The 27,799-nt window shown below is 37.5% G+C and overlaps 1 protein-coding gene and 1 pseudogene across 1 annotated transcript in view; one reads left to right on the top strand and one right to left on the bottom strand.

The window, feature by feature from the left end:
- TRPM6 (transient receptor potential cation channel subfamily M member 6) overlaps positions 1-27,799 on the bottom strand; it is a 181,140-nt gene that overhangs the window by 89,717 nt on the left and 63,624 nt on the right. The window contains exons 14-24 of the mRNA XM_022573494.2: positions 27,514-27,654; positions 25,161-25,295; positions 23,094-23,374; positions 21,479-21,707; positions 17,302-17,454; positions 12,214-12,360; positions 8,493-8,621; positions 6,939-7,190; positions 4,894-5,068; positions 4,575-4,689; positions 907-1,100 (exon numbers count right to left, since the gene is read on the bottom strand). Of these exons, the coding sequence (XP_022429202.2) occupies positions 907-1,100; positions 4,575-4,689; positions 4,894-5,068; positions 6,939-7,190; positions 8,493-8,621; positions 12,214-12,360; positions 17,302-17,454; positions 21,479-21,707; positions 23,094-23,374; positions 25,161-25,295; positions 27,514-27,654 (1,951 nt within the window). The remainder of the gene's footprint in view (positions 1-906; positions 1,101-4,574; positions 4,690-4,893; positions 5,069-6,938; positions 7,191-8,492; positions 8,622-12,213; positions 12,361-17,301; positions 17,455-21,478; positions 21,708-23,093; positions 23,375-25,160; positions 25,296-27,513; positions 27,655-27,799) is intronic.
- Positions 12,368-15,281, top strand: LOC111174513 (dynamin-like GTPase OPA1, mitochondrial pseudogene; annotated as a pseudogene).

Consider the following 27,799-nt stretch of genomic DNA (forward strand, 5'->3'; position numbering starts at 1 on the left):
GGGATAAAGAGGATAAATGGCTTACATTAGTCCCGTTAGCCTCTTCTGTCCAAATGAGTCTTTCTCCAACTTATGAAGAAAAAGACTTTCCATTTTCAAATGTATTTCGAATTTAGGGATTGAGATAAAGGATTGTGAATTTATGCTATCCATTTCCTCTATATCTAGGAATTATCTAGAAATGGGCCTAGTACCAGCGGGCCTAGAGGAACTACGAAAGATCTCTGAACCACAAGAAGGAATGTTCTCTTATGACAATTAGTATGACAGTCATATCATGCTATATATGGATAAGCAAAGTGAACTAGGAAAATCTCAAAATATGTCGAGTTAAGCTTTGCCAAAAGAAAAAGAGAGAATCCACATTTCTGCATCCTGAGTTGAAGTTCTTGAAAATAAAGAATCACCTCCATATTCAGTAGAGTAGAGAATTAGAGAGCATGATTCTGGTGAATAAATTAAGCAAAGTCTGGTTTATCTATTTCCCTTAGTCCACAAGACCTTCTGTATCCTTTCAATTTGGATTCCATCTTCAACTACAGGGAAATAAGTATGGGTCACTCTGACTACTCTCTAGGAGTTATTCTGACGTCTTCCCAGCTAAGCAGAGTAAAAGCACAGGGTTTTCCAGGTGACAAAAAGCCTTTACACATCCAAGCAGAGATTCTGTTCCTACCTATTCCTTTCTTTCAAAGTATCAGCTACTTTTAGCGAAAGGTACTACAACCACGTAATGAGATCCACGCATTTACTTAGACCCAGGTGCTCAGCTGATACTCTTTGGTCAGTTAACTCCCAGAGCCTTCCATCCTGTGCCCTGAATTTAATCGACAACGTTCCAGGTGTCTTCACCTTGGATCTCCACTCTTGCACTCTCTTCCTCCTGCCCCACCAATGAAAACTTACTTAATCCAACATCACCCTCTTCTTGGTCATTTGGAGCTTGGTGATGGCAAAGACGGCGAAGGAGGAGACCAATGTGACTCAGCAGGATAAAAGGTGGGGGCAGCCAAGGCTTCTCGTGGTAGGTCATGATGTAGCGATAGCGATTGTATTTCCACAGGTTATTTGAAATGGATTTCAGATCTATGTAAACGTTACTGTAAGTTGTAGTAAGAGAAGGACAGTGTTTTAATATGGAATCCTGAAACATAACAGTTAGATTATTGCTTTATTTTCCAACTTTTATGATTGGTTCGCCTGACATGGACGGTAGTTAGCCAATAAACATAATATCCATTGCATTTACAATTCTTCTTCCACCAAACAACATACATTAATCACTTTCTACATTAAAATATGCTAATCAGAATAAGCAAAAGGTAGAAATGACAATCAGAGAGAAGAAAATGCCAACAGTTTAAATTCAATGAACAGAAACTGTCCTCTGGAGGTAACATTATTCTTGATTCACCATCTCTTCTCACATAAGAGGGTCTTTTCAGTCCATAACTCATCATTCATGGTAAACAGCTTTAATGTCCATCTATATCATCAACCTTATGAAGAGATTCTCCTAATGTCAAATGTGAGAAGTGCTAGAATAATCCTCCTTAAAACATTCAAACGAAAGAATATTAATGAAGAAGAAGAGATGGAAGAAAAATCAATTCATCCTAAAATAAGTCAATAAGAAGACCTTCGATTCAGCAGCTAGATCAATTATTTATATTAACCTTACAATAAAAGTGACTCCTTATTGGTAGGCCGCCTTGGGATTTTTCTCCCTTTAATTATATCAATTATAATATGCAGATAGTGCAGCAAATATGTTGATATTATAGAACTTGTAATAGAAGTTGTGGTGAGTGGTACAAATTCACCCTTAACTATTTAACTTTAAGTCTATAACATGATATGGGTGGGCAGGACACAATGGAATATCCATCTTAATATTTTGCTTAGGCTAATATGTAATTTATTTTCTTTAGAGAAAGATGGCAGAGAAGTACTTGAGAAGGGCAGCCACATTTAGCAAATAAAGATGCAGGTAACCCTAAACTGCAGTAATGATAAAGAGAGGGAACCCGAACTATCCTGGAGAAAGCCAGCTTAGGATGAGAGGAGGAGGGAGGTTTCAGAGTTCATCAAGTAGATGAAGGAAACATTGACGACTGAGTTTAACGGTAGTTCTCAAAGTGCAGTCACTTAGCCACCAGCACTGCATCACCTGAGAACAGGTCAGGAATGCAAATTCTTGGGCCCTATCCAGAACGACCCAATTAGCGATCTGTGTCTCAGTGAGTCCTCCAGGTAATTCTGCACAATCAAGTTTGAGAGCCACCAAAATTACGTTATTCCCACTGCAAGTGTGATCACAGCCTGCCCACCAGCAGGTGGCGATCTTCACAGTGTATTTCAGGTTCTTTGTAATTACAGAATCTGGAAAGGGGCCTCTGGACAAGTAGTCGGATCTGGGGTTGCTCAGCTTGTATGGTCCTCAGTGTATTCATCTCTGTGAGAAGGCTAGCCTGTGGGAGGATTTGTCAGCCTCCCTTTTGACACCTGCCGTTTTTGAGAAACAAAAATCTCATACCCACTCTTAATCTTATTTGAAATGTCAAAAAAATAGCTACAGTAATTAAACACCAGCAAATGTTACAAGTGCATAAAATGGTGAGGATAAAGGGAGACGATAGCTATCACATAATCTTGTAACAAGCAAAAAAGTATGTTTTCCCCATATATACGCAACAACAGTCCTCTTTGTGTGTGTTCTGATTTATTTTGCTTGCCTTCAGCCTTTATCTCCTCTACTCTCTTTAAACTTCTATGCATTGATTTCCCTTTTCTTATCTATCTCTCTTCAGTGAGATAATTAATGAATAAAATACCTGGTACAGTGCCTGACATAAAAGAGGCATTCAGAAAATACTAGTTTCTTCCCATCACTTCACTTGATTTCTTTCATCCATTAAACAAATATGAGCCAGGCACTCTTTTCAGGGCCTGGGATAAATTCATGGGCAAAAAATGGCCGAAAAAAACCCCCAAAACCAAAAAAACAAACTTGTTCTTGTGGAGCTTATATTCCAGTATAAGAGATAAATGGGGGAAAAAACACAATATAGAGATAAATTATAAAATATATTTGTATATATAAGTGGGTAGTATAAAGAAAGAAGAGTAAGGGGGGCCAGGCATGCCAAGGAGATGGTTGAAGGAAAGGGGGCTGCACTTTTAAATAATATCCTTAGGTTAGGGCTAATTAAAGAGGGGACATTTGAGCAAAGGCTTGAAGGAGGTGAGGGAATGGACCACACTGATATCTGGGGGTAGAGCATTCCAGGCAGAGGGAACAGCAACTGCAAACACCCCTGTGTTGTTTGAAAAACTGTGAGGGGCCAGTGTGGCTGGAGAGGCATGGATTCGGGGAATAGTAGTGTGATGGGTGATTGGAGAGGTAGCAGAGAAGCTAGGTCATTGTAGAAACTTTGACTTTTACCCAGAAGGAAATGGGGAACCTTGAATGGTTTGGAGCAGACGAGTGACATCATCTGACATATGTTTTAAAGGTCATTAGGGAATAGAGTGATTAATTAAGTAATTTAAAAAATTTAAGTGTCATTAGGGCTACTGTGTTGAGAACAGAATATAGGGGCCAAAGACAGAAGCAGAGAAATAAACTAGGAGGCTTTGTGGTAGTAGCAGTGGGGTGGTGAGAGGTGGTTGGACTGATGATCTATTTGAAGATGGAGTCAACAGGTATTCCTGACAGTCTAGAGCTAGAAATATGAGACACATTAAGAATGCCAAGGTTTTTGGTCCGAACAATGGGAAAGATGAAGCTTTGACAGAAACATGTGGTCTTCCTTATAGATTTGGGAAAGACTACAAGCAGAATAAGTGTATGTTGGGAAAGAGGGGAGATCAAGAATTTGGACATTTGAAAGTTCAGAAATCTATTGGGTTGGCCAAAAAGTTCATTCGGGTTTGTCCATAAGAGGTTATGGAAAAACCCGAACGCACGTTTTGGCCAGCCCAATATTATACATCTGACTGGTAATGGAACAGGAGAGCTGGATCTACAGGACTGAAGTTCAAGAAAGAGACCTAGGCTGAAGATATCAGTTGGGATTTGTCAGTATACATATACAGGAAACTGAACAAGATCACCAAAGTGTAAACAAAACAAACGTCTGGGCCCAGGGACATTCCAATGTTAAAAGGTTGAAGAGAATATGATGCTCCAGAAAAGAAGACTGAGAAGAAGTGAAAAGTGATATAGGAGAAAACAGAGAATGAGATATGCTGAGAGCCAATGAAGGGAAGTTATCAAGGACCCTTTAACCAACTTTCAGCCTCGTCAATTGTTACTCTCCACGATTCCAAATTATTGCTTAATTACAGTGTATGATCTCCTTTCAGTCTGCTGTTATTACACTCTCTATTTATTGTTTTTTCTCTTCTCATATTTTGCTGCCTTCCTGCCAGTAGTTCCATGCTCATATTTTAAAACCATAGTAATTAAAGATGAAACACACAAAAAACAAAGGTTACATGTGAATCTTTCAAAATACCTGCACCCATTTTTGATTCATACAAAATAACTGTATTTGATTAAAATAACCTACTTGAAGAAAGCAATCAACAGGTTCACCATGATGATATATTGCACGAAGAGGTAGACAGCTTGCAGGAACGGAGTAAGAAAAGAACCAGGAGGGCAGGACGGCTGGCTTGAACAAACTACAAATAAAGAATTTAAAAGAATGAGAGATAAGGTGAATCACAGTCCTATGACTCTAGACAAATATTTAGCATATTGACTTAGTAGAATACCACAAACTCTTGACATTTTTAAGATTCAGATGGTTGTTTTCCAGGGTTCTTTATTACTCTGAGTATCTACAAAGGTTCAGTTGCTGCATGGTGGCGGAATCCTCTACATACCATCTATCTCTGAAGCATAGACTTCTCCATAGATCATCCAGTATGGCTCAAACACGATATCTCGAGCAAGGCTCCAGGATGGAGGCTCCTTTGGTGAAAGTATGGCCTTGCGTGCCACTCCAAAGCTCAGCAGGACGATGGCCATGATGATCACAATGTAGAACATGTTTGCTGTCTGCAAAAAAGCACAGCCAGAAGTTTACCACAGATTTAAAATTTAAAACAAATCAAACACCTGCAGCCATCATAATTATACCTGCCAATAATAAGACTGTCTAGTCATTGACCAAAATGCCTACTCCATGAATAGCTGGATATCCTTTGGCTAACACATTTTGTTTTCTCTGCACAGTATATGTTTCATGTCAATGTAGTCTATGGAGTAATTTAAGTGTGCTAACTGTAGAGGATCTGTGCTTCTTTTTTTAAGATGTGATGAAATATGAATAGCTTTTGATTAATATCTAACTTTTCATCAGAGGTTAAAAAAAGAAAAAAAAATAGGGATATTCAAATTAGTAAAATGGCTCCTTATTCCCAGGATTATCTTCAGGAGTTAGAGTCTGAGAAATTGATCAGACCAAGAATCTGCTCCAAGGTACTGAACATCCTAATGAAGTGAAGAATTTTTTTTTAAGATGCAAAAACAACTATAAAATGATATTTGTTAAATCCAGTGGTTCATTAACTCGCAAACACGTAGTCTTTGTATTAAAAGTAAGCCTGATTGTTATAATGCACAATGGAGCACATACAGTACACACATGTACTATACACACATGTATATATAGCACATGTACTGTAATTTTCTAAAGGCTCTTTTAAATAATTCATTTCAATTACTAAATGTACATCAGTTCAACCCACTTGTTCCCTGTGGCAGAGACATACTCCGTGAATATTCCATGAGCTTCCTTTCCATGAGGCAGGAGCCACCTGACCTATTCCTGGCCACTGGGCTGTGGAGTAACAGTGATTTGAGTCACTTCCCATCCAGAGCAGTTAAAAGCTGTTAGATGTTCTCCATCCCTCTTATTCCCTGTCATAGGAAACCTCAGGAGCCACATGTTGACACAGCTATGTCCCAAGATGGAATGATTTGGGATCCCTGAGTCACTGGGTAGAGGGCAGCCTCCATGAGCATACATCAATCTTTGTATCAGGGAGAAATAAACTTGTGCTAAGTCACTGAGATACAGTGATTACCTCAGCATAACCTACTGAATTAATACCAATGTCACCAAGACCAGAGAAAATATTGCTGGTCTAAGAGAAAAGTATAAAATAAAAAAAATCTATCTTTGGAACCCTGGAGGTTCTCCCTTTTCTGTCTTCTTCCTTTGTTTCAACACTACCTTTCCTTCTCAAGAACTTGCCCCTTCCCTGCCAGTGAGTATTCCAGAAGAAAAAGCAAAGATGATCTTGAGGTACTGTCCTTCTTAGGTCCTGTGCAAAGCCAGTTGGACAGGGCTAATACAAGTGCACAGTGAGCTCAGATGGCAGACAGAGCCAGGTGGCCCAGATCTGAATCCTGGCTCCCCGACTTACACCTTTGGGAAATTTACCTGAACTCCATTTCCTTGAACATAAAATGTGGATAATAATAGTACCCATGTCATAAAGTTGTTTTGAAGATTAAATGAGTTAATACATACAAAGTACTTAGAACAATCTGTGGCCCGCAGTAATCACTATTTAAGAGTTGGCTGGGGGTGGAGAGATAAAAAGACAAATCAATATTTCAGCAAAAAATATTATTGGTGGTAGCCTCACATAAATCTGGCCCTCAGGAATTACTGTGCTCAGAGACAAATATGATTCAACCCCCCATCATCTGGCCCTAACGAAAAGGGTAAGCTGAGTATTGTAATCAATTACCCAATATGCCATCCAAGGACACTTGTTAAATATGAATTTATGGTTATAAGGAAAGTGGGGATGACGTGTGTGCTTCTTTAAATAATTTCAAAAGTTAAACCAATGTATGTGAACCATGAAATTAAGTAGAACTATTAAAAGAACACCAGATTATACAGCAGACTCACCATTTTTGCAATCATGGTCACATAGGGACCAGCATGTTGATTCACAGCAAAGAAGTCCAGGAGCCGTGAGAACCAGAATATGATGTCGATGCAGTATATTAGTCTTCCCGCCGTGTAAAAAGGAGGGTCACCCCACCGAAGGCCAAAACCCACCAAAAACAGGCCAGTAGCCACAGTTTCCATCAGATTCCAGTACTCGCTAATCCATACCTTCACCTTTTGAGTAAACTTCCCAGGTTCTGAAATATAGACCTAAAAGATGAAAGAAAGAGGGAAACTTAAAGAATGGGTTATAACCCAAGATCAGTATGATCTTTAATACGTCAACTGTTCTTTTAAGGAGTATTTGGAATCATGCCAAACCTTAGATCATAAGGGGATTTTGGAGACGTAAGTTATCCTTGGGGAATGAATTACTTAAACAATTCTATAAATGTAGTTTAATCTCACTGTTAGTACTGGCCAGCTATTTAAAAACGAACCAGAATTTTTTTTAAAAAAGAAAAGTTTTTCTAGCTTTCATTAATCCTAAACTAACACAGGGAAACACCAAGACATTTAAAACTCAATATTGCAATGGAATATAGCTGCAATTCCATTTCATGACGTATAGCCTAGTGCAAAGAAACCAAAGAATCCTGTAATCTGGCCCCACTACTGCAATTTAGTGAGTAGTTAGCAAATTACTCAGAACGTGATATTAGAATTCACTATTATAAGAAATTAGCCCTGCAACAGAATATCAGACAAACTTAAATGTAAAACAGTAAAAAGCTATTTTCCCTGAAGCATAATAAAAATGGTACAATTCGGATAATGTTTTTCTGCTGAATTGTTTTCTACATAATATACAAGGTTGGTCATATTAGCTCTAGGACAAAATCATTGTATGTAAATGCACAGAGGTAGAGAGAGATACATATACAATGATATCTAAAACAGCCTAAGTCATACGGTATGTGATTGCAATTATAAGTGGATAGGAATATTCATTCCTTTTCTTTTGTTTTAAGTGACTCATTGCAAACTAAAAATGAAAAGTTTGCTTTGTTTTGTTTCTTGGACTACTTGCCCCAGAGGGATTTTTATCTTAAATGTTCAAAAATGTTTAGTAGGAACTTTCAAAAACTATAAATGAATTCTTTACACATTGCACAACTTTAGCCATTTATGTGCCACTCTGTGACATGAAAGCAATAATATGCAAGTAATGTTAGGCTATAAAAAAATCAGCTTTATAAAAAAAAACACTTTTGGGAAATCAAATAGTTGGAGAGTCTATAAACAACTAGATACCATCACTCTAGATCTGATAAACGCACTAAGATGTCCCCTAAAATAACTGCTTTCAAAGAGCAGCAACCAACAGAAAGTATTTGGCAACAATAAAAGGTTGAGATCAGAAATGTTCCCCCTAATTACCTTTCCTGTAGCATACAAATCAGGATCATTGCCTGACTCACCCTCATGCTTGACCTCTCCATTTTCATCACCCAAGCGCAGAGCACATCTAGCAGAGGTATGTAGAAGACAAAGGTAGAAGGGATAACTCACCTCCCTGACTTTCTCAATGGCATTGGTGAAGATGTAAATGATAACGAGCCACTCTTGCACGGTGGGCTGGGGTTGCATCTCCACCAACACGGTGTAAGTGAACAGCATGAGGAATGCCAAATACACCATCTGTGAGGGGGACATGGATTCCCTGGCCATGAGTGAGAGTCATAATGGAGGATGCCAAGCAGACACGGACCCAAATGAACAGAAACACACACATGAACTTCACCATGATAGCATGAAAATATAACTGGGACCACCCTCTGATTATTGATGACATAATTATCAAAGAAGGCATAGGAATCCACAGTTTTCTATTTTAGGAATTTGTGGAAGGAAAGATCACTGTTCTCAAATGGATGGAAATGGGCATGGTCACATCTTGTTGACTCCTGACCGCAATTTTCAGAACCCTGCACATTCCGGCATGGACACAGTCAGGCCAACAGCAAGCCAAGAGAGAATCACACACCTTCCCCTCCATTTAAAAAGAAAACGTGTGTCCCAAGAATGCCAAAGGAGCAGTGTTAGTAGGTGCCTATTTTCAAATATAATAAATTGTGATATTTACTATTGCTGGGAGTTTTATTTTATGCTGATTAAAATATTCTGGTTACCACTTATGGTCTGGGTTCACGTCTTCCAACACATGACTCACTGGGCCTACGCAGATTACAGAACTTAGCCAGGCAGCTGTTTCATGGTCCTGAGCTTTCCATAAGTGAGGAGTTCTCAAAACAGTCTATGCCACCTAGAGACTGCTCTGCCCAGAGCATTCAACCTAGACCTGCAGGGAAATGCTTCACTAATGCCACTTGCCAGGCTGGCGGAGTGTGATCTCTGACGCAGGCCGATGCCACTGCGTACAGAGTATGATAACTTCCATAATGCAAGTCTACTAAAGGCATGACAGGAATGCAGAGGATGAAGCTGGATTTGAGACTTGGAGAAAGAGGTATATCAGTTGAGTCTTGTAGGATGAACACCATTTCCAGATAAGCAGATAAAGGAGGAAACAGTTTTCCATTTGGAAGTGGCAGAACAGAAATAAAATAAGCTTAGAGGCTGGAGGTTAAAGAGCCAGAAAAGTATACATTAGTATAATAGAAGGACAAAGAAGACAAGATACAAAAGGGAATTTTTACATAAACTGCACATCCATGAGATGCAGATATGTAAAAGACAGAAACGCATTTATAAACAGTAAGCATAATCCTTCTAGTGAATTTTAAGCATCTGTGATAAACTGTTAAGTTAAAATGGTTTAAAACTGCTGTGTACACTATGATCTCACTTGTGAAAAAATCTGAAAACATTTGGATAGAAAAAAGTTGAAAGCAGATGTTAAGAATTGCTATCTCTGGGTGCTAGAAAAAGAATAAAATTTGATTGTTTTTTCCCTAAAAAAAAATGTCTGGTTATTGGAAACGTATTGTCCAATTGTGAGTCTCTGTAGTTAAAGACTGTTGACGTTTTTATCTACAGCACTTAAGCACTCAGCCTGACACATGATAGACATTCAAGAAATGTATGTTTAATTACTGTGTATATTAAACCTAGATTTCCAGTCTATTCAAAGAATTAAGACACAGTAAACACGTACACACAGATACACAGTGATTAATAGCTTTGTGATCTTATCTAACATTCTTATCTTCTTACAATTCCCAGAAGTAGACTAACTACACACACATTTAAAACTGTGACACATATTACTAAGTTGCCTGCCAGAAAGGCTTTATCAGTTTCCACAATCACCAACAATTCATGAGACGGTGCAGTCTTTTCAATAGCTTCAGAGACAATGCACAGTGCTAGCTAATAAACACGTATTAAAAATCCCAGATCAGGGCTTCCCTGGTGGCGCAGTGGTTGAGAGTCCGCCTGCCGATGCAGAGGACACGGGTTCGTGCCCCTGTCCGGGGAGATCCCACATGCCATGGAGCAGCTAGGCCTGTGAGCCCTGGCCGCTGAGCCTGTGCATCCGGAGCCTGTGCTCCGCAACGGGAGAGGCCACAACAGTGAGAGGCCCGCGTACCGCAAAAAAAAAAAAAAAAACAAAAACCCAGATCAACAGAGAGAAAAGTGCCTATGTGTGTGTTCCTTCTCATAAGAATCATATTATTTTAACCTGGATCCCTATTTCTCGTATCTTTTTGAGCTCTACCTAAGTTTAATAAGTCTTCTTCTAAGCTTAGTTCTACATAGAGAATGGCTGAAATCACTTCTGACTATACCATTTGATATTATATACAATAGGTGATATTTCAGGCAGGCATAATGGGTATCAGCATTGCCTATGAGTTAAGAAGCTTAGTAGAGAAGCATATAAAAAAGTTAAAGTAAATTCTATTAATTCTATACTTCTCTAGGTCTATGTTTCAAGGGTTAATATATTTGATGACCTCTTAGGAACATAATTTTTAAAAATTTATACGATTAAGCAGTCATGTTTTACATTGTTTTCATGGTGGCCAGGCACTAAATCACTGTAGACATTGGTGGTATTGCTTCTGACTCTTTTTTTTCCTTCCAGTTCTTAAAAAGATATCCAAAAATGTTTACATTTCTTTTTCATCATAGCATTTATAACAAGACACTGCTTCAATAAAGCACACGTACCCTAACCTAGCAATGTAACAGCCATGACTAAAAATGCCCGTGCTCACTGCTAACACCATCCTTAGCTATTTTTGTAGTTGTTGTTGTTCCACTTGCTTAGCTTTACTACTGTCTCTAAGAGTTCATAAGCTAGAAATGTCTAAGGAAAGAAATAGTTGAATACTCTTTACCCAATGATGTGACTATGGTTACACTCTCTCAAAGCTACTATCAGAGTCTCTAGGATTTTCTGTATTCACAAAATACAGAAAATACAGTATTTCCATATTCACAAAAACGGTGAAATCTCATCATCTGAATGAAGATTTTATTTTTGAAAACAGATAAAAGTTATTCAGAGCTATGTACTTATTGAATAAGTATATGAAATAAGTGTGTGGTCGGGCAAGTAAATATTTTGAAATATAACACATTTAGACAGATACCCTTTTATAATCACTTCAAAATGTTTTAGAAATATACAATCTTGAGCAATTTAACTAACTATAGGTTAGCATTAGAAAAATAAATACTGTTAAATAAATGTGAAAAGCACTCAATACATGTAGTGTACAGTTGTTTTCTCTGTATCTCTCCCATCCATGATAGATTTAGTATTTGTTTACACAATTCAACTTCTAAAATTTTTCTTGTCCTCTACATATTTAGAAGCATTTGCAACTAAGACAAAAACAAACACTTGAATTTTTTGGTCTATATTACACATTATTCCTACAAAGAAAAAAATCAATTCAACTGCTGATTTTTTGCCCAAGATGAGAAAAGAATCCACTCCCATCACTTAATTCTACAACCATATTGCTCATTCTATTTCTCCACACAGTTTCAGATTCTGAGTCCCAGCTGTGTTAACTGGAAGCACTCAGAAAACGAAGAATGCTTGAGCCTTCACTCCCAAAGTAGGAGATCTGCTCTCACTTTTTCTCACCTCCCTCCAATCTTCTTCCCTACCTCCTTTGTCATTCCTCCCTTTTTTTTTAAGTGCATTTTTTACATTTTTATTACAAGTTGGTAAATCAGGCAATATCATTATCAACATTATCATTAGCAATTAACCATCTTGAATACTATATGTAATTTTTGAAATGAGACCAACCGTATAAAACCAAAACTTGACAATTGGAGCACTGTAGAACTCATAGACTTTCCTGGTCCATGGGAGGCTTTGGGGCCCACTCTTCAAATCAAAGTGCTGATTTTCATCTGGTTTCTCATCAGGGCCACTTTCCAAATCATAGTCTTTCTGTAAAATGAGCAAACAATCATTTATTGTCAGAGGCGTAACTAAAATACTGACATTTACAAGTATCTAAAATATTATATATTTCATAAATACATAAATATAATAAAAATATTAGAAATTAACTGGGCACCCACCTGACAAATTACAATCTTAGTCTTGAACGGAAGGAAAACTACATGTATTGTATCAATCTTTGACAGGGTAAGGAGAACAGCAGTATTTCTGAAAAGCAAGCTGAGCCTCCCATAGGAAAACCTAATCAAACTGAGTAATTCCAAGCATTTAAAAATGGTCCCTCTTCCTGTTCTTTTTAATCTCCTTTATCAGTAATTTTGGAACCTAAGGATATTAATAAAATCCTTGTGAAATCAATAACAGAGAATAGAATTATTTCCATAATTCAGGAGGACAAAATGGACACATAATGCTGAAACATCTTTCCCAAATTATAGGGAAGTCAGGCACAGTGTTAGTTTGAGGATTCTGTCTTTGACAGCTTCTCCACTCATTTATAACAGAGGTTCTACCTGAAGCTCACGGACTCTCTGAGCTTCTGGAGTTCCTTGAACCTCCTGCAATTATATGCAAGTATTTGTGTTGTGCATGCATTTTTCTAGGGAAAGCATCTTCCATCAGTTTCTCAAAAGTTATGGGCCAGCCTAAAGGGGTTAACAGTTGTAGGTGGTGAGAAATGAGTATCTGTGTGACAAGGAAGTGGTTGCATAAATGTGACTACAGAGGTGTCTACATAGAAGAGCTGTTAGAAAGAGAGAAAAAAGAAAGGAAAAGAAAGAAAAAAAAAAAAAGCACTTGCACCCTGGTTGCTTTCGAGAAGAGGGAACTTAGGGATTATGAAAGAGAAGAAAAAGAGATATCACCCTACTTCATAGATTTCTATGTGGTTTTAATCTTTTAACAGGAAATGTGGGCTTCCCTGGTGGCACAGTGGTTAAGAATCTGCCTGCAAATGCAGGGGACACGGGTTCCAGCCCTGGTCTGGGAAGATCTCACATGCCGCGGAGCAACTAAGCCCGTGCGGCACAGCTACTGAGCCTGCGCTCTGCAGCCCATGAGCCACAACTACTGAGTTGGTGCGCCCGAACCTCTGAAGCCTGTGCGCCTAGAGCCCGTGCTCCACAACAAGAGGAGCCACCACGATGAGAAGCCCACACACTGCAACGAAGAGTAGCCCTTGCTCACTGCAACTAGAGAAAGCCTGCGCGCAGCAACGAGGACGGACGGACGGAAGGAAGGAAGGAAGGAAGGAAGGAAGGAAGGAAGGAAGGAAGGAAGGAAGGAAAGAAAGAAAGAAAGAAAGTTAAAAAAAAAAAAGAATTTTTTTGGAATTCAAAACTCCTAAAGACAAGCATGCTAAAGGCACACCAGATGACTACTGGAAATTGAAGCTTTGTTGTGCTGGACTTTTGGAAAATGGTATGGGAGTCAATTGAACAACAGGCTGATAGTTTCAAAGCAACACGTTTTAACCTTGAAACTGAGTAGAAGAATAACTATCCTCACCTGCGAGAACTTGACTGGAAAAAACTATTTGAAAAAACTAAAAATGAAATCCTCAATGAAGTTATCAGTCTGAGCCACATCACACCAAAACATTGGGAGGAAATTGTTCAGCAATCTTTGTGGGAAAGAGTATCAACTCATGTGATTGAAAACATCCATCTTCCAGCTACACAGGCCATGAATTCAGGGACTTTTAATACTACAGTGGATATCAAGCTTAAACAGTGAATTGATAAACAGCTTCTTAATAAAGCGATCGAGGTTGCTTGGGAGACCCTACAGGAAGAATTTTCCCACTTCATGACAGAACCAAAAGGAAAAGAGCATGATAACATATTTGATAAATTTAAAGAGGCTGTTAAGGAAGAAGCTTAAACACCAGAAGTGGAATGATTTTGTGGAGGACAGCTTGAGGGTTATTCAACACGATGCTTTAGAAGACCAGTCCATGTCTGATAAACAGCAGTGAGGTGCAGCGATTTATTTTACGGAAGAGGTTCTTCAGGCTCATCTTAAGGATACTGAAAATGCAACTGAAATATGGAAGGTCCAGACTGGGAAAAGAGGTGGTTACATTGGAAGAATCAGACCCAAGAACAGTGTGTTCACAATGAAACCAAGAATGAACTGGAGAAGACGCTGAAATGTAATGAGGAACACCCAGCTTATCTTGCAAGTGATGAGATAACTACAGTCCAAAAGAACCTTGAATCCCAAGGAGCAGAAGTAGATCCGAGCTTGATTAACGATACTTGGCACCACGTTTAGAGAAGACATTTCTTAAAAACAGCTCTAAATCACTGTAACCTTTGTTGAAGAGGCTTTCATTCCTAACAATGGCATTTTGTAGATTCTGAGTAGGAATGCAATGATGTTGTCATATTTTGTCAAATACAATGCATGCTTGCTGTCACCACAAATACTTTAGTGCAGCAACTTAGAAACCCTGAAGTCAGGCAATTAGAGAAAAATGTCAAAGAGGTATTAGAAGATTTTGCTGAAGATAGCGAGAAGAAAGTTAAATCGCTTACTGCTAAACAAGTTCAAATGGCTGAGGACCTCAAGAAAGTTAGAGAAACTCAAGGAAAACTTGATGTATTTATTGAAGCCCTTCATCAAGAAAAATTGTAATAAAATCCTATTCATATTATAATCAGCTCTGCATACATACAAGAAAACTCCAAAGTCTTTGTCCTCCATTTTTTTCTTCTACTATTCCACCTTTCTGAACATAAAATAATCATAGAATAAAAATTTTAAATAAATAAATAATAATTTTTCAAAAAGAATAATGGCTTTCATTCTCCTATTACCAGTGCTTTCATCATATTTATTATCACACTATTACCATGACGACAAAGCACAAAGACACTCTAAAAGAGCATCTATGTCCCTCCTGTCTTTGGCTTTCCCCCAAAATACATAATGCCAATTGTGTTTCTCAACTAATCAAGTACATTATACTTAATTAGCATTATGAAAACTTGTATGTCCCACCAAATGCTACCTCTACCCCTTATTCTCTGATTAACAAAATTTTAAACACAAAGCAGATAATCCAAAACTGTTGCTTTAGTTAAATTCAAAGATAAAAGAACATTGTTACTATGATTATAATCCATTCGTAACAGACCAGATTTGAAACACTTTTTCAATAAATACTTTAAATTGAATAATGGTGAGGTATCATGGATAGTCTGTCTGATTATAGGCTCCATAGTAGCAGGGGCCGCATCTGCCTTAGTTAATGAAATGCCCCCAGAACTTGTCTGGCTCGTGGAAGGTAGCTATTAGATATTCGTTGAATTATTAATTGATGTGGCCATGTCCAAACCACCAGGTGAGCAACTGCTGTAAGAGAACCACTATATTACAGACAAAATTTAATTTTTCAGGGAATTGTGAGGGCTTACTATCTTTTTTGAATGTTAAGAGCACATTTAATTGGCATTCAAGGAAGGAGTTCTTTCCCTAAGAGTCTCCACTTTAAGAAGAACTGCTTAGCGGAACGCTCCAAGTATCTGCAATGCCTTCCGTTTCAGTGAAAGCTTCTCTTTCTATGAAACCGCTAAGAGCCAAAAGTGAAGTTACATCCACTTCCAAAGCACTCCTTGCGACCAAGTTGCCAACATATTTACATATTTGTTTGTAGATAGATTATAAACAGTTTCCTTCATTGTTTACTTCAACAAGCTAATTAAACTTAATGTGAACACTGAAGTGGTATAAAGGCAAACATATGTATGTGAATGTCTCACATATAAAGATTGCCTTCTATTTCTAATGGGGTTAGGCAAGCACTACATTTCTTCTTTCCTTAAAAAAAAAAAATTGAAATGGTCTAAACTTAGTAACCACATAATTTAACCAGTACAATCACAATTATGACAACTTGACTAACCCAGCTTTGCAAAGGAGAACTCACACACTCTATTGAGTTTAGAATGTACTTGCCATCTTGGACTCTGAGAACCCCAAATGGAACTATCAGGCTTAGAAAAGTAAGAAGGGAAGGGAAGGGAAGGGAAGGGAAGGGAAGGGAAGGGAAGGGAAGGGAGGGAAGGAAGAGGAGAGGAACACATATATACCCAAACAGGCATGATAGTAAAAAATATTTAACTACTGATCCGGTTAACTGTTCTGGCATTAACCAATCAGAATAAAGGCTCAACCAATCACAGCAGATGCCAGCCATACAAACTAATTATAATTATTTTTCATTTAACATTTATCAAATATGTTTTTAATATTATGACAAATACCTCATAAGTACAAAAGCACATCAGACAAGACGCTAGCTAAAGATGCATCACTGAAGTATTAAGTACCAGAGAAGATGTTTACTACATCTCACAGTAAATGACAACTGTATCAGCAGTGATCCAAGTTGAATCATAAAATTCAAAAAATATATGCCCAGACAGCATATTGGAGACTCTCCAGTGAAGCTGCAATGGAAGCAGCTCAAGTTGCCCATGAAAGAGTATACATCTGGGAACTCAAGTAAAACTATTCAAACTCACTGGATATAACAAATGAAAAAACTATGGTGTGAAAGAGTGAAGATCAATGCACATTTTAAACCAGCATCTTTTTAAATAAAGATTTTTAAGGATATGAGGCATCCCTTATTGTAGCTTTAGAGAAATAGTAAGTCTATTTATTCCACTAGTCACAAAGGAAAATGAGAAGTTAAGCAGCTTTCAAGACATAATAAAGTCTTTGATTTTGGCAGAAATAGGATATTTTGCTTAATAACATATGGGGGTTAATTAGAACTATCATACACGCTATACCTGACCTTACTATAATATGATTAAGACTGTTAAATAATTTGTTAAATAAATAAGCTTTGTGTCCGTGTATGTTTGTGTGCCGTCAATGCTATGAAAACCTAGTTCATTATGATATTGCACTAACCAGACAAGCACTTTCTTTGGGAGCGCTGGCATTCTGGTCACCATTATACCACGTAAACTGGGAGTCCTGGGACTGGGGAACATGTGACATCTCTGCTTTGCTTTTAAATTCCAATGTCAAAATGGTGGGTGGGAAAAGAATACTGATGATGATCTTTAAAAGAAAAGAAAACAAAGTAAGTAGTGGGGTTTATACAAGGCACAAGTACGATCCAAATAAAGTTAAGATTCGGGTGTATATAAAATGTCAGCTCCATCCCCAATTCAGTGGATATCCTGATTGTATACATACTTTCCGACTCGAGAATTCCAATTGTAGAAGTGTCTCCCTCAGAAATACTCATGAATCCAAGCGTGTGTAGATAGGGATGTTCTTTGCATGGCTATTTGTAATAGCAAAAAATTAGTGTCAACCTGAATGTCCATCTACAGAGGGAGAGCTGATGTGGGACAACTTAACAGTGGAATACAGTCAGCCCTTCATATCCGTGGGTTTCGCATCCACAGACGCAACCAAGTGTGGATCAAAAAAAAAAAAAATTCCAGACAGCTCCAACAAGCAAACTTGAATTTCCCATACATTGGCACCTATTTACATAGCATTTAATTGTATTAGATAGTATAAGTAATCTAGATGCAAAAGTTATATGTAAAAACTACACCGTTTTATATAAGGGATTTGAGCATCCACGGATTTTGGTATCCTGAGGGGTCCTGGAACCAACCCCTTGTGGATATTGAGAGACAACTGTACTATGCCATCATTGAAAAGACAAAAGCAATTCTGAACATAATGAAAGTTATATTGTTAAGTCTAAAAAGAGCAAGTTACAAAATAATATGCACAGTGTAATCCCATCTTAAAAAATTAAAAACTACGATGCATATACATATATGCATTTGAAAGTTTAAAATACATATACCACACTGTTATATGTTATAACACCCAGAGGCACGGCAGTGAGAAGTATTCTTTTTCAATGAGCATATTGCTTGAATAATTCTTTAAAGCCACTAAGTAGTTACTATCATATAAAACACATGAAAATTTATTCATATTATAAAATCAACAATATAAAAACATACCAAGTCACCTTCTGTTCGATGCATCTCCCATCACACATATATTTTCTCTGCCAGTAAAACCCAACAAAGATAGAAATCTAGACATCCATGATTTTTTCATTCTATTGCTAACATTCATGAACTTATTTATAGTCTATTCAAAAGAATTTTTATCTTCAGCCTGTATTGGCCTTTCAGGGTAAAGAGTTTAGAAGATTTACTAAATATTGTGACAATCAACTTGGTGAACATTATCTCTTTCGAGCTAAAATTAGGCCTAGTATTCTGGGATTCAGTGAATAAAGGTAAGATTAACCCAGACTATATACCACTCATGATTAAAGAAACTAAATTCATGTCCTTGTCGACTTCATTTTTTTTATGCTGAAATGACCTTTTGTTGTTTTTTTTTGTTTTTTTATAACATCTTTATTGGAGTATAATTGCTTTACAATGGTGTGTTAGTTTCTGCTTTATAACAAAGTGAATCAGTTATACATATACATACGTTCCCATATCTCTTCCCTCTTGCGTCTCCCTCCCTCCCACCCTCCCTATCCCACCCCTCTAGGTGGTCACAAAGCACCGAGCTGATCTCCCTGTGCTATGCGGCTGCTTCCCACTAGCTATCTATTTTACATTTGGTAGTGTATATATGTCCATGCCACTCTCTCACTTTGTCACAGCTTACCCTTCCCCCTCCCCATATCCTCAAGTCCATTCTCTAGTAGGTCTGTGTCTTTATTCCCATCTTACCCCTAGGTTCTTCATGACCGTTTTTTTTTTTTTTCTTAGATTCCATATATATGTGTTAGCACACAGTATTTGTTTTTCTCTTTCTGACTTAACTTCACTCTGTATGACAGACTCTAGGTCCATCCACCTCACTACAAATAACTCAATTTAGTTTCTTTTTATGGCTGAGTAATATTCCATTGTATATATGTGCCACATCTTCTTTATCCATTCATCTGTTGATGGACACTTAGATTGCTTCCATGTCCTGGCTATTGGAAATAGAGCTGCAATGAACATTTTGGTACATGACTCTTTGAATTATGGTTTTCTCAGGGTATATGCCCAGTAGTGGGATTGCTGGGTCGTATGGTAGTTCTATTTGTAGTTTTTTAAGGAACCTCCATACTGTTCTCCATAGTGGCTGTATCAATTTACATTCCCACCAGCAGTGCAAGAGCGTTACCTTTTCTCCACACCCTCTCCAGCATTTATTGTTTCTAGATTTTTTGATGATGGCCATTCTGACCAGTGTGAGATGATATCTCATTGCAGTACCCCCTTCCTTGATTTGCATTTCTCTAATGATTAATGATGTTGAGCATTCTTTCATGTGTTTGTTGGCAATCTGTATATCTTCTTCGGAGAAATGTCTATTTGTTGTTTTGTTTTAAAGCTTGATTTCCTGTGAAGGTTCTCTGGACTTTTCCCAGTCTGATAGGATTGGTTTGTTGGTGTGCTTGTTTTCTTTTTGGATGTAGAACCCAAAATACATGCAATCTTGCAGGTCTGGAAACACCATAGTTAGCAGGCACAATGACAATATTACACTAATTAATTCCTAACCCACTTCCTGAAAAGGCTCCACATTCTTTTGCCCTTGACCGTTGCAGAACAATTGGCTTGTGAAACAGTATTCAATAAAATCAATATTCCATTTCCAACGAATAGGTCAGAGTCTATTCTACAGAAGCACTTAAATGAGTTTTCCCTTCCACATAAAACTCTACAAGGTCTTCCTCCAGTCTTCAGCCACATGGAATTAGTCTGACCAGGACATTTTACATTTGCAAAAGTGTTCCCAAAACTCACAAGCCAAGCACTGAGGAATTAGGATCCAGGCATGGATGATATAAAAATAAAGTATACAAGGAGTACAAAGTTATTAAGTTCTCAGTAACAAGGATTTCTATTCAACTAAAGTATGTACAGGACAGAGCCATGGAGAAAATTATTTCTCAAAATCCCAGCTATCTATACCCCCATCTCACTCTCTGAACATTTAAAAAGAGTTATTGCCAGCACTTGTGCAGCTAGAGGTGGACCCATTTACATCTCTGCTTCATCATTTCCAAGGCTGAAATCGAAACAGATCAAAGGAGAACTTCTTCTAGAAACAATTGTTGTTTCTCCAATATTTTGTTAAAGAGGAATCTATGTGAAATAATTTCTGGTTGACATTCCTCGTTTCCACAATATCATTAGTGGAATTAAAATGTACAAGCTCTTTTATATATTTTATGTCATGTCTTTTATTTGTTTGTGTTTTCTATAGTTTGCCAACCAAAAAAATGTTTTTAAAAACAGTCATTCTATTTGGGACACATCATACCTTTAAGAGCTCTAAGGAGAATAAAATTAAAATATAAATTATAACCTTGTGTAGCTCTTAATGATCATGCTTCATTCCCATTTTTTCTGTTTCATAAGCTATGTACTTCTTAAGCATGACCATAACCTAGAGCTTTTTAGGCTTAGGTTTGATGTCAAAAATTAAATGCCTTTAATAATTAACTAAATTACTCTTGATAATTCAAGATGAAAGATGAGGCTAAACCATAATGGAATAGAAAAATTTGGAGATAGTTAGTGGTGTGAACAAATGTGTTTGAGGGCAGCTTTATAAAATAGCCATTTATTTCCTGAAACATCACATTAGATGAACACAACAACAGAAATTGTTAATTTTATTTAGTTTATCATGAGTTAGTATTTTTAAGCTGAGAAAATTTTCACTAAGAAGTCTCATTTACTTCTGTTATAGTTATCAGAGGCAATGGTGTTTACTAATAACGAAATCTTGTTTATGTTTGTACATTCTTTTAACTTCTTCTAACCAGCTTCTCATGAGTATGCCTTTGTGATGGACGGAGCTGGCACAATTATGCCCATTTTTTAAAAGAAACTGTGGTAGTGGGAGATAAAGTAATTGTCAGATGTTCCACTGTGAAGATCTCAGCTCATCTGTGAGAATCAAAGACATTAACTGTTTTTCCTGAAGGTAATCTTCTGGAGCAAGGGAAAAATGAACTCAAGAGTATAGACCTCAACAGTATAGACTAAACTAATGTTAAACTCTATAAAGCAAGTAAATATACCTTTAACCAAGAGTTTTTCCTCATTTTCAGACGCCCCATCCACATATCTGTCAGTAGCATTTGGGTACAAGTATGTGAAACAAAGGGCCTCAACCCTCCAGAAACAGCCAGTTTTAAACAGGTAGAATTGCTCCAGTTCTTGAGTTCATAGGTCAACAGTTTCATGGCCATTCTTTCATTCTGTTTGAATGCCTTCTCCAACACATCCAGGGCAAGCCGGCCAAACTGTCTGCAATGACACAGTGGTGAGTGGCAAAAATAAATGCAGGTGAGAGCCCCAGAAACATTAAAAAAGATTAGATATGAGACTCAGAAAAGACCAGGACAAAAGAGGGAACAGTAAAATGCAGAAGCTGTTTAAAAGGGATTGCTGCTCAGGAAATGGATTGTTCTGCCTTTCTTAAAAGAACAGAACTACAGGGTTTCCACCAGGAGTGCCTGAGCTATCCATGGGGAGAAGCGAATCCACACCACAAAGCAAGCTGTGTATGGCTTGATGTGGGGCTCCCTGATAGTACCTAATAAAGAATTTTTTGACAGAAAAGATTGTTCAAAAAAAAAAAAAAAAAAAAAAAAAAGATTGTTCAAAAACTGAACTAGCATTTAAGGAAAAACTGTAGAAACTCCCCTCGCCACTCCTTTTTTTTTTAAAGATTTTAGGGACTTCCCTGGTGGCGCATTGGTTAAGAATCTGCCTGCCAATGCAGACTCAAACAGGTTTGAACCCTGGGTCAGGAAGATCCCACGTGCCGCAGAGCAACTAAGCCCATGTACCACAACTACTGAGCCTGCATGACAACTACTGAAGCCTGTGCACCTAGAGCCCACACACCACAACGAAGAGTAGCCCCCGCACGCTGGCCACTAGAGAAAGCCCGCGCGCAGCAACAAACACCCAACACAGCCAATAAATAAATAAATAAATAAATTTAAAGATTTTACAAAATACACAGATGACTTAAGTAAGAGACTAGACCTAGAGACACCCCCAGGTGATCTTCTTGGAGGTTGTTTTCTCTAAAAAGTAGACACTGTCATTCTCTGGAATTTTTTAAATCAAAATGATAGATTAGTTTCTATTAACTCTAGCTTGCTTTCTTTCCCTACTATTACAATGCTTTAGTAAATCAAAAAATCAAAACATTTCTAACTTTTCTATCTTCTACCATCACTCTCTGGTAATTTAATATATAATATATTTATTTGTTTTCCTGCCTGAGCGGCACTTAAAGAACAAATTTTAATATAACTTAGTATCAAAGAGTTTGAGAGTTAGGAGGGACTTCCAAAATCATTCACTGAACATTTTATAGTGAAGAAACTAAAGTCCCGAAATCTGGTCAAGTGATTTGACAATTAGTAAAGAGCTGGAATAGGTCTAGAACCCAAGTCTCCTGACTTGAAGGCCACCTCTCTTCCTTTTAGTCCTTAAAATACCTCAAGACCCTTATTTATGGGAGAGTCCATGAACCACACTCATCTTACAAGTTCACTTCTTACAAGTTCACATCTTACAAGTCCACTCATCTTACAAATTCTAAGCTGAGGGAGATAAACATGTCTAACCATTCTAAGAACTGTCAATGTTAATATTAGGTAAAGGGAGAACTCCTACTTTGAGTAATTTTTCAGCTCTTCTGAGGCATCATCAACCATGTTGCTCTCCTTGGCTTCCCGGGCCATTGCTCGGTACAGTATACAAGCAATTACTGCCTTGACTGTGGCCTCCTCTCCGTGCTGCCAGAAGAACATGGCCATCTTCTGCCTTTTCATTAGCACAGCCCAAACTAGCAGGTCATTATAAGGATAAATAAAGCCAGTAGAGTCGGGGTCATCTGATATATTTTGTTCTTCTTTTGACTTCTTCCTTGATTTATGAAGGGCTACAGACTTTTCCTGTTAGAATACAAAATAGGAATGGGTGTCCAAATACTCAAATGCATGATGTTCTACCTGACAAAACACATCGGGTATCTTAAAAATATTTTTAAATCACCGAAAAGAGATGGAAATAATAATAGAACTTTATAAATCAGAAACCAAAATTTTGGCCTTTTTTAATCCATTTCTTGTTGCATCTAATAATTCCAGGGTCCCTAGGCTGAGATACCTTAAGTTCACTTAACACAATTTAAAACACTATACCTTTGGAATAGAGCCACTAACTATACAACAATTTTCAATTTCTCAAGGAAATGGGCTGAAATAACATGAGATAAATGATAACTATTTAAAAAAAGAACTCTAACCTTACCTTACAAATAGATTATCTTCCTCTTAGAAAAATGGCAACTAGTGTTGCCAACATTCATACAAATAGATTGATTTTAATTTTGCTTTCCTTTATTCTGACTATATTCCCCTAGTGATGGTAATAGGTAATAATGAAATACTATTCTCTACCTGGTAAAACCACCTTTTACAGATCATCTCAAAAACCATTCTCTAACCCCCATAGTCTTCTATATCACTTTGTATGTATCTCTCTCTCGATGCTCATCATACTGCACTGTGGTTATTACTTTGGGAGGGAGGGTGGGACCATTTCTCAGTCATAATTATATCTTCTCCAACACACCTGCCTCTCAAATTCAACCAAGTGCCCAAACTAATGCCTGGCAAATAACAAGATTCAATAATCATTCTTTTTTTTTTTTTACATCTTTATTGGAGTATAATTGCTTTACAATGGTGTTAGTTTCTGCCTTATAACAAACTGAATCAGCTATACATATACATACATCCCCATATCTCCTCCGTCTTGTGTCTCCCTCCCACCCTCCCTATCCCACCCCTTTAGGTGGTCGCAAAGCACCGAGCTGATCTCCCTGTGCTATGCGGCTGCTTCCCACTAGCTATCTATTTTACATTCGGTAGTGTATATATGTCCATGCCACTCTCTCACTTTGTCACAGCTTATTCTCTTTAATTAAAGGAGATCACAGCAAAAATAGTAACAAGCTTCCTCTATTTCTATAAATGAAGGGAATTTATGTTCATGTTTTATGACCAACGGTAATTTTATGAAATATCTTTTCATTCTAAGAGCTATAAAAAGCAAACCTCTTTCAGCCAACATAGGAACCATTTATATGGAAACTCTTAACAAAAGCATTCACCCCCAGAGGAAAGTGGGATTGAGGTAGTAAAGGGAGGGGGGCATAATACTGCTCACACACACTCACATGCACACACACAGTCATAAATACATTATCATTGTCATACTGTAACATTAGGCCAAAATTATTTTTTAGAAAGCTTCAAAAGGGAAAAAAGAAGATGCAAGAGGGCAGTGTCAGAGAAAAGAAAGGAGAAGGAAACAGTCACCTCCAATTAGCCTTGGGGAAAGGAGGAGGAGGGTGCAATGTTGGGTTAATAATTCTATTTTTTAGTACCATCCCATGGACTGCCTTCCTGAGTCAGCATCTGGACATGGTAGAGGTAGGAACAAGGAAGGCAGCCTGAGGTGCCAGCCCCGGCAAATCATTTAGTTGCTTGTCCTGGGCGTTTGCTCATCATTGTTAGAGGACACCTGTATTATGCTTTTGACTTGCACCATCTGTTTATAGTACTTGTAAATGATCCCTCTATTTGTATTCCCCATTCTCAAACTTTAAATGAAGAAAAGATCTCAGTCTTTAAGGACAATTTTATTTTCAAATCTAAAATAAGTAACTGGTACCTTGACTTTGTAAGGTTGGGCAGTTCTAATGAACTGGTAGTGCAGTGTGCTTTCTGCAGATTCATTTCTATTTCCTGAGCGGCATCTTCGGTGAAGAGGGGGCTGGGGAAGGCTTTGAGCAAAAGTGGTCACTTGCTGGAATATGTTATTTTATTTTTAAAATAAAACAAAAAGGGAAAAAGATGATTATAGTGGTAACAATTAACATTTTATTTCTAGACAACAATAAAAACAAATATAATATTGTGTCCTATCAAATATCCAATGGTTCTGTCTCTCATCCAAGATTAGTAGTTAATTACTCCTCCAACAAGAGCCTCTCGTGATCCCCTTCTTACTAAGCACACTCTTATTTCCTAACATCTTAGAGAACATGTTCTTTTGCTCCCTGTCATATATCTGCATTCCTTTTCTATGTGGAAATTCCATTAGAATCAATCGATGTTCTATACCTGAAACAAGTTCAGAATAGGCAATAAAGATTCACAGTTCTGATAAGAAAAAGTTCCCATTCACAAACAGCTCCAAGGTTAAGCTTCAGTTAGAAAGTTACAGAATTTCTCCAGGTGTTATATCACTACTGGAATTCCAGTGGCTAGGCCCAATAACAACATAATTAATTGCTTGTCAGCATGAAGCTGTCATCAATGAAAAACAAAAACAAACGAGAGCATTCTTAAAGGGACTGACATAAAATTCCCAATACAAACCGTATCAGGAACTTTGAACTTTATTTTACTTATTTATTAATATTTATTTATTTTATTTGTACTTTATTTTATTTATTTATTTTTAGTTTGTGTTTTACAGATATAAGTTAGATGTAGAAGTAATGGGGTCCAACTTTTTAAAGAAACTACTCAAATTATTATCATTATTATTACTGTGATATAGGATTAATAGTATCACTAGTAATAATCATAATGACTATTAGTATTAAGTTACTCTATACCCTCTATGTACCAGGAATATGGGTTTTCCTGGCTATTCTAGGTATTATTTTATTTAATCCTTTTGATAAATTTATGAAAGGGGTATTATATTATTATTCCCATTTTAAAGATAAGGAAACTGACACACAGAGAGGTTAAGTTTCTCACTCAAGATTACACGGCTACTAATGAACAAAAGTAAGATTCAGTCCCAGATCTCTCCGACTCCAAACCATGTATTCGTTAACTGCTACGATCTAATTTACTAGGAAACACAATAAACTCTGTACTCCTTCACTAGAAAATAATTAGAGAAATGGGCAATTTCCTACCCATTTCCAGAAAGGGCATTAGAGGAACCTGCCTAGCATGCTCCCCACTGGGCTGCACCAAGGTCACAGTCAGTCCTATACCTGCCACTGGTAACCTCAGAGCAAGGCATATTTTGTTTACTTGAGGGCACTGATGCCTCAAGTGTATCCCTATGCCTGTGAAATGCCAATAAAGAACATTTTCTCTTTGAGAGTTGGGTTTCTTTCTGTTTTGTTTTCTCATCCCTTAAAGCCAAGCTGGGTTTTCACTTCACATCATTCTTTAAAAATAAAGGTCAAAAGTAGCTTGATATTCTAGACTCTTCACGTGATCTTATCCCAAAGTATCTTTCCAAAGGTCTCCTTGTCACTGCAAAACCATACCCTGGTGTTCCCAGCACTGTGCCCTTAACTGTTCCTGCTCTTCTCTCAGCCAAAAATGCCCCAAACTACCTTTTCTAACACTCTCATTTTCCCCTAATAAGAACTAGGCTCTTCAGTTTACTGATCTGTACTGGCAATTTTAAGAAACAAGCAATGTTTTCTCTGCTAATCAACTAACCAGCAACTCTAATTTTACATTCCTAGACTTTCAAAAATATGATAGAAAATAAAATACATATAATATGTATTTTCACATGGTACATTCTGCATGCATCTTCCAATATAACCCCTAGAGACTTGTTCCAAGTTTGTCATCTCCAGGCTATGTACTATTATGAGTTATAGATATAATCCTATTAAGCTTTCCACTTCTGTATTTTCAAAAGATAAAGATAAGGAAAGAACCGGTCATCCCTCCCTCTAATACTTCTCACCACATACTTCTGTGTCAATACGGCACATATTATATCCTGTTTTGTATTGTGGCTAGTTATTCATAAGTCTGTTTCCTTTAAAAGTTTCTAAACTCCTGATCTTTATGTCCATCCCAGGCCAGCATGCCAGCACTTAGCACAGTAATTTACATGCAGCAGACATTCAATAAATGTCGATAAACAGCATGTCCATTTTGGAAGCTCTTCCCATCTAAACTTCCCGAGCCATTTTTCTAAAAGTATAACTCCTAGGAATCCTTAATTTTACTAGGGTACTTTTCAATTATGCTACCTTATGTTTTCTGTAGAGGTTGCTGTAGAGGGCTCTGAAATTTTTTCTGGTATAGCTGCTGCGATATGCTCTACCAATAAGGTATTCTATCACCAGTCCAATGTCAATCAGCGTTATTCTGTAGCTTGAGAGAACGGCATGCTGAAACAAAAACATGTAACACGTAACTGTCAGTTCTCTTTTTCTATCCCTTTTGCCACGTCACTAGAACATAACCAAATAAACTGCAAAGAGGGAGACTCACACTCTTCAGCCCTAGAACAATGCTTAAGACTCACAAATGAAG

This window comes from Delphinapterus leucas, chromosome 6 (genome assembly GCF_059928025.1).
Source record: "Delphinapterus leucas isolate spDelLeu-1000000601 "Yukka" chromosome 6, BTC_Dleu_Yukka2, whole genome shotgun sequence".
NCBI lineage: Eukaryota > Metazoa > Chordata > Mammalia > Artiodactyla > Monodontidae > Delphinapterus > Delphinapterus leucas.